At 39.3% G+C, this 6,788-nt stretch overlaps 1 protein-coding gene across 1 annotated transcript in view; it reads right to left on the bottom strand.

Annotated features, from left to right (window-relative positions):
- STK31 (serine/threonine kinase 31) overlaps positions 1-6,788 on the bottom strand; it is a 79,734-nt gene that overhangs the window by 45,110 nt on the left and 27,836 nt on the right. Inside the window, exon 11 of the mRNA XM_004702844.2 lies at positions 2,658-2,780. Within this exon, the coding sequence (XP_004702901.1) occupies positions 2,658-2,780 (123 nt within the window). The remainder of the gene's footprint in view (positions 1-2,657; positions 2,781-6,788) is intronic.

The raw sequence follows: 6,788 nt of genomic DNA, 5'->3' as shown, positions 1-6,788 counted from the left end.
CAAAAAAAAAAAAGAATAAAGAAAAACTAAGTCATTACAAATAATAACCAACTGAGGATCTTATGTGTTGTCGAGTGAGTTTCAGCTCATAGCAACCCTCCGTACAACCAATGAAACACTACTCAGTCTGTGCCACCTCCCAATTACTTCCAAATCCATAAACTTGGAGGAGGAGTCATCTGCTTCTCCTCATAGTGCTGGCTCTCAGCCTAAGTCCAAGGAAGCAGTACAGTAGTCTTTCATCTGCTACAGGTGTATTACAGGGAAAGTTTGGTTCACTTAGCTGGGTTTCCAAAAGGGATCCTTCTCTTGTGGCCTATGAGAGATCTTGTGCACCTCAAAAGGACAGCTATAGCTCACATCCTGGGTTGTCAAAGGCTGGATAGAAACTCGGTCAAAAGCACCTGATTAGGAACATGATCCAGGCATATTCTCCCAAGGGGAGAAGTAATGATAAGTGGTTTTCCCAAGGGCAGGTTGCCTCTCCTGGTTACCCACCAACAGAAACGAAATTACCTTTTCAGAAGCAGTTATGTCTGCCCTCACCCACCTCTGGACTTGAATTTCCATTAAGGTTCACTGAGTACCCTTTTATTTGGGGTGACTTTTAAAAGATGCTATATAATTTATCAACTGATTTATCTCCTCTCTCTCCACACTTGAGAAACTGACCGCAGCTGCAGTGACGCGTCCTCTGACAAAGTGGTTTTAAGATGTACAAGTAAGGGGTGATATATAGATCATAAGCATCAGGCAGGTACCTCATCGTATGAAAGACTGAATTATATGATTACATAACCTAGGAACAAATGTCTGTCATTGTATTGGCATGTATCCTTATAGCAGTGGCCTCATGCAATATTTATCCTTTTATAATTGATTAACTTTGCTCAGCAAAATATTCTCCAGGTTCATCCATATCATTAGATACTTTGTGGTTTCATCACTGTTTTTTAGAGATGCACAGTAGTCCATTGTATGCATGTACAGCTTATCTATTCTATTAATGGAACTCCAATAAAAGTGGGACAGTATGCGTGTTTGTGTTTTGTCTCTATTTCTTTGGGGTATATGCCCAGCAGAGGTATTGCTTGACCGTGTGGGCTTATTCCAAGTTGTTTCCATAAGGCGGCGTAACATGAAACCCACTACCCCACCAGGGCTCTTGTGATAAAAAAAAAACAGGTCCCTGAATTTTAGATCTATGAGTTACATGTTCATAAAGACTCTATTGTTGTTTTTAGGTGTCATTTAAGTCCATTCCAACTGGTAGCAACCCTACATACAACAGAACACTACTGATCCTGCATCATCCTCACGATTGTTACATTTCAGTCCATTGTTGCAGCCACGGTGTCAATCCATCTCCTTGTGGTCTTCCTCTTTTTCTGCAGCCTTCTACTTTACCAAGCATGGTGTCCCTTTCCAGGGACCGGCCTCCCCTGATAACATGTCCAAAGTATGTGAGATGAAGTCTCATCACCCTTGCTTCCAATGAGCATTCTGGCTTTCTTTATTCCAAACCAGATTCATTTGTTCTTCTGGCAGTCATGGTACTTTCAATGTTCTTCTCCAGCACCACAACTCAAATGCATCATTTCTTCAGTCTTCCTTATTCAATGACCAACTTTCACATGCATATAAGGCAATAGAAAATACCATGGCTTGGGTCAGGCACACCATAGTCCACAAAGTAACATCCTTGCTGTGCAAAACTCGAAAGAGGTCTTGGGCAGCAAAGTAACCTAATGCAACATGTCTTTTGATCTCTTGGCTTCTGCTTCTATGGTGAATTCACTGTAGATCTAAGCAAGACAAAATCCTTGACAATTTCAACCTATTCTCCATTTATCATGGTATTTACCTATTGGTCCAGTTGTGAGGATTTTGGTCTTCTTGACATTGAATTGTAATCCATGGTGAAGGCTAACTCAGACATAGGATCCTACTAAACTGGGTCGGATGGGTCCTGCTAAAATGGGTCACTGGGCCCACACGTCTGCCCCTGTGCTTGCTCCTGGACCACTTGCTGTATGAATTTCATGAATGCTACACTAATAAGTAAAGGAGCCTTGGTGGCATTACACATGGGGCTGCTAACCTCAAGGTCAGCTGCTAATCTCAAGGTAAGCAGAAAGTCAGCAGTTTGAAACCACCAGGTGCTCCTTGAGGGACACATGAGGCTTCCTACTCCTGTAAAGAGTTACAGGAGTAACTCTTAGAAACCCAAAGAGGCTGTTCTATCCTGTCCTACAGGGTCTTTAAAATCCTAATGGCTTGATGGTAGTGAGGTGGATTTTTATTTTTCATTTTTGTTTTTAACACTCTTAAAAAGTCCAGAGTGATGGGCCATTTCAATTTATTATCAAGATCTAAAACCAAACCAAGTCAAACCAAATTTAACTCATGGCTAACACCCTAACCTACAATGCTACCAGGACTCCAACATTATCAGGATACATACATAAAAATAAATACACTAATATAAATTTAATCCCATTGAAAAATAATTGGAATTCTAATGAAAATTCAGTAAAAAGAAAATTTTTGCAGACATCAGTGAAATGGAAGTCACAAAAAAACGGGGGCTAGTTTCACCTTTCAAATGTTAAGCTTATGTTAGTTTACATTGAATTCATGAAAAAAAAAATTCCAACCTGCAATGTTTCCAAGCGTTTATTAAGAGGTAATTCATCTACTTCCAAGATGAACACTTTTACAGCTGTGTATAGCCTCTGTTGTACTTCATTTCTTCTAGCAATCAAAATATTCCCTTCATTCTGGAGAACGGGGAAAAAAAGAAAAATCATCAATAACACATCAAGTATTTTTTACACATTGACACACATACATAAGTGTATATATAGATATATATGTTTAATCATTTTATTAGGAGCTCTTACAGGTATAACAACCCATAATTCAATGAGATCAAGCATAATTGTACAATTGCTACCATCATTATTTTCAAAACGGTTTCTTTCTTCCTGAACCCCTTGGTATCAGCTCCCTTTATCCACCCCCACCCTGCCTCCCAGGAACACTTATTATATTATATGTAATCTTTTTTGCAGTATCTTACACCATCCAATGTATCTGTCCACCTACACTTGTTATTAGTTTAAGTTATCTCTTAAATTAAGTAATATTCAATATTACATTCTCCAAACATAGTAACATTTAAGATCATCAAACTCACAGAACTTCTTTCCCCTTAATTAAAAATAAGGACATTTTATAATTCAATAATCTGGCTCTACTTCTTCTTCCCATTTTTGTAATGATAATTTCTTTTTGTTTGCTTCAGAAAATTACATTTCTATTATGTAATGATTAAGCACTGGTTAAGCACTCCGCTCCTCCAGGGAAGATTACTGGCAAACTACTCCCATAAAGATTACAGCCTAAAGAAAAAAAATTTTTTTAAGATTACATCCTGTTTTACAGGTTCACTCTGTTCAAAACCAACTCCACACACATCATTATTAATTACAGTCTCCCTCCTACTCCCAATATAACCTCAACTCATTCCTCATCGAGTCATTCGTAAAGAGATTCAGCTAAACTCCACCAGTATAAAAGGCTCCAATTCTCCCACGAGACCCTGTTCAAAATACACAGGTGAAAGATATCCAATAATCCTACAAATTAACTGTATTATAGTACATATTATCTGTGTTATAGTACCTAACCTACTATATTGAGGTTACCTATTTATCTATCATCTTTCATCCAAGAAAGGTAAAGATAGAACAATGTCTTAAACAAAATTGTGTTTCCACTTATGGTAGTACCTGACACATACACTTAAATATATGGAGCACAGGACATTCCTTGTTTAAGCTAAGGTCAACCATTTGATAAGTATAAAGCTGAAAGGAAAGAACCTCTAGCAGAACTCACTTCTTTTACTTAACAATTAAAAAAGAAAATGTGGCAACCAGGCCAAGGAACTGTGCAAAATATATGAATGAAGACAAACAACACATCTGAGGTCTACACTAAGTAAAATAATAGCAACTTCATTTGAGTGTATGTTATTATGTATTTAACCAATAATTCAGTCTCCACTATATCAAATGACCTTTAAAGCAAGGAAGCCTAAAAGTCCTAAAACAGCAGGTGAAAAAAAATATGCTATTTTAAAATCACATACTGAAAAGAATTCATTGGGCCCTCTTCCTTACTACTTTGAAAGTTCTTCTGTTCAGGCCACAAAGAAAGAAAGCAAAACAAGTTATTTTTCATCTTGGTTATATGAAAAAGCTTTATGAAAAATGTTAATATACTTATCAGTACAATTTAAATAGGAAACTAATATACTTTGTACTAACCGTGATCTGAGTTCAAACTCTATGTTGACATTCACAACTGTGGTGTCTTGAGCAAACTACTTAACCCCTGGGAGTCTCAGTCTCCCCATTAACAAAATGGGGACAAAACTGTCCATCTTAAAAGTTAATGCAAGAAAAACATTTCTAACAATCTTACAGAGATTCATCAAGTCTTCTCTTTTCTTTTATAATGAGAAGTTAGGTTCTAATGCATTACACAATCTAAATCTAAACTCTTCTCTAAACTAAGAGTTCCTGGCATTCCCAAAGGGCTAATCACCTAAATTAGTGTTAATTAGGTAGCCAACTAGCCAACCCGAGTAGGAACAGAAAACAGACTTTCAGGGTACAATCTAGAGGCCACCAACCACTAAGACTTTAAGACCGAACAATTCCAACAAAAATGTGTAGAGCTAATCATAGGTGCTACATAGGTGCTCAGGCTGCAGCAGGAAATAAATATGCTAGTATCTAAGCAAATAAAGAATTCATCCTATCTACCTACCTATCTATATAAAAATACGATAAGGAAGCAGATAGACTTTGAGTCTCTATGTAAATCTTACCTCAGTAAAAGAATGGTTTGTTCTAATAATATGCCAATGTATGATACTCACCCTCCCAACACAATCGTTGAAGACAAAATGGGTGCATAAGCAAATGTGGTAAAGAAAGTTTGATGGTGCCCGGCTATTAAAATACATAGCATCTGGGGTCTTAAAGGCTTGAAATTAAACAAGTGACCGTCTAGCAAGGAAGCAACAAAACCCTCATGGAATAAGCATACCAGCCTGTGTGATCATGAGAGGTTAACACGATCAGTTATCAGAAAATCAAAAACAATCAATTTGTCATGAAGGAGCATAGGCAAAGTGGACACCCAAAGTCCACCTGTAAGATAATTGAACAGTACCTCACAGAAGGGCCACCAGAAGGGACAATATGTCCAGAATGCAGTAGAACACTGATGAAACACATAACTATCCTCTAGTTCTTTAAAATTTCCTCCTGCCACTATTATGGCCTTAATTTTACCTCACTAATCTTGCTATACCTGAGTATGTACATTGGTACAATTAAGGTCTTTCGATGCAGGAAATTCGAGATAGATAAAACCCTCAGAAACAGTAATGGGAGTATGATTCCCTGAGGATCCAGGAAGGAGGGTCGGAGGGGGGAACTGATAAATTAAGGGAACGAATATCAAAATTTTAGGTGAATGGATGCATTGGAAGGTGTAAGTTATGGCAAAAAAAAACCTATGATGATAATATTAAGGGTTCAGGAGGAAGGTAGGATGAGGGAAGGAGGGAATAAAGGGAAGCTGATATCAAGTAGTTTAAGAAGAAAGAAAATGTATTCAAAATGATGGCCTAACACCCTTGAAGATAGTCCAATTCAAAAACACAGAAAGCAACAGTGTTGGAGGGGCTGTGGTGAGACAGGAACTCTCATCCACTGCTGGTGGACCTGTAGGTATGTGCAGCCATTATGGAAATCGATTTAGCAATACCTAAAACAAATGCAAATCAAGCTACCATATGACCCAGCAATCCCCCTCCTGGGTCTATACCTAGAGGAGGTAAGAAGCCAACCACAGCCAGACATCTGTACTCCAAGGTTCATCGCAATGCAGTTCACAATTGCAAAGAGCTGGAAGCAACCTACATTTCCATCAATGAATGAATACATTAAAAACCTCTGTTACACACATGTGATGGAGTACTATGCATCCCTAAAAGCAGTGATTAATGCATGAAGCACATCATCGCATGGGAAGAATTGGAGGAAATTATGCTAAGTGAAGTAAGTCAAGCACAAAAGGACAAGTACAACATGAGTCCACTGAGGTAAGCTTAAAAAGCACAAGGGCCTTAGGGAAAAAGTCACTAAATGCATAAATTCTCAGGGCAAAGCCAGGCACTCTGGCAGGGGTCAGACCCAACCCAGGGATGCATATGGCAGCCATCTAAAAAGGAAGAGAAAAGAAAAGAGAGGATGTGAGTAGTGGGGGAACAGGGCACTAACCCACACATGGGGAGGGTACTGTTTATGTCTCCACAGGAAAGGGAGAGAAGGACCAGACCTCAACTTGGTATACCAAGCCTTAAGGGCAATATACCAGCATGAAGCATTTAACTAACAGAGAGGCCTGCGAAGCCAGCCCCAATCCCAGCTAAATCGACCCCCTCCCCAGAAGATTGCACTACAGAGCATAGCACTGAAGACACAGCCTGCAGAGAGTAAGGGGTCTGCCCAGACCACACGGGAGCAAACTTAGAGGGAAAGAGAGTGTGAACTGCATCCTGGCCCACGAAGCCCCAAGATGACATTCCTGCCCGGATCAGCCAAGGCACAGAGAGGACCGTAAGGCCAGCCCCTCCACGAGACACGACGTCCCCTCACTGACACTTCAGGGGACAGCACTGGAGACACAGTGCAGGAATTGTGCCC

This window comes from Echinops telfairi, unplaced genomic scaffold (genome assembly GCF_000313985.2).
Source record: "Echinops telfairi isolate 266 unplaced genomic scaffold, ASM31398v2 ScPeMD7_23;HRSCAF=83, whole genome shotgun sequence".
Lineage (NCBI taxonomy): Eukaryota > Metazoa > Chordata > Mammalia > Afrosoricida > Tenrecidae > Echinops > Echinops telfairi.
This window is presented reverse-complemented; position numbering and strand designations above follow the sequence as displayed.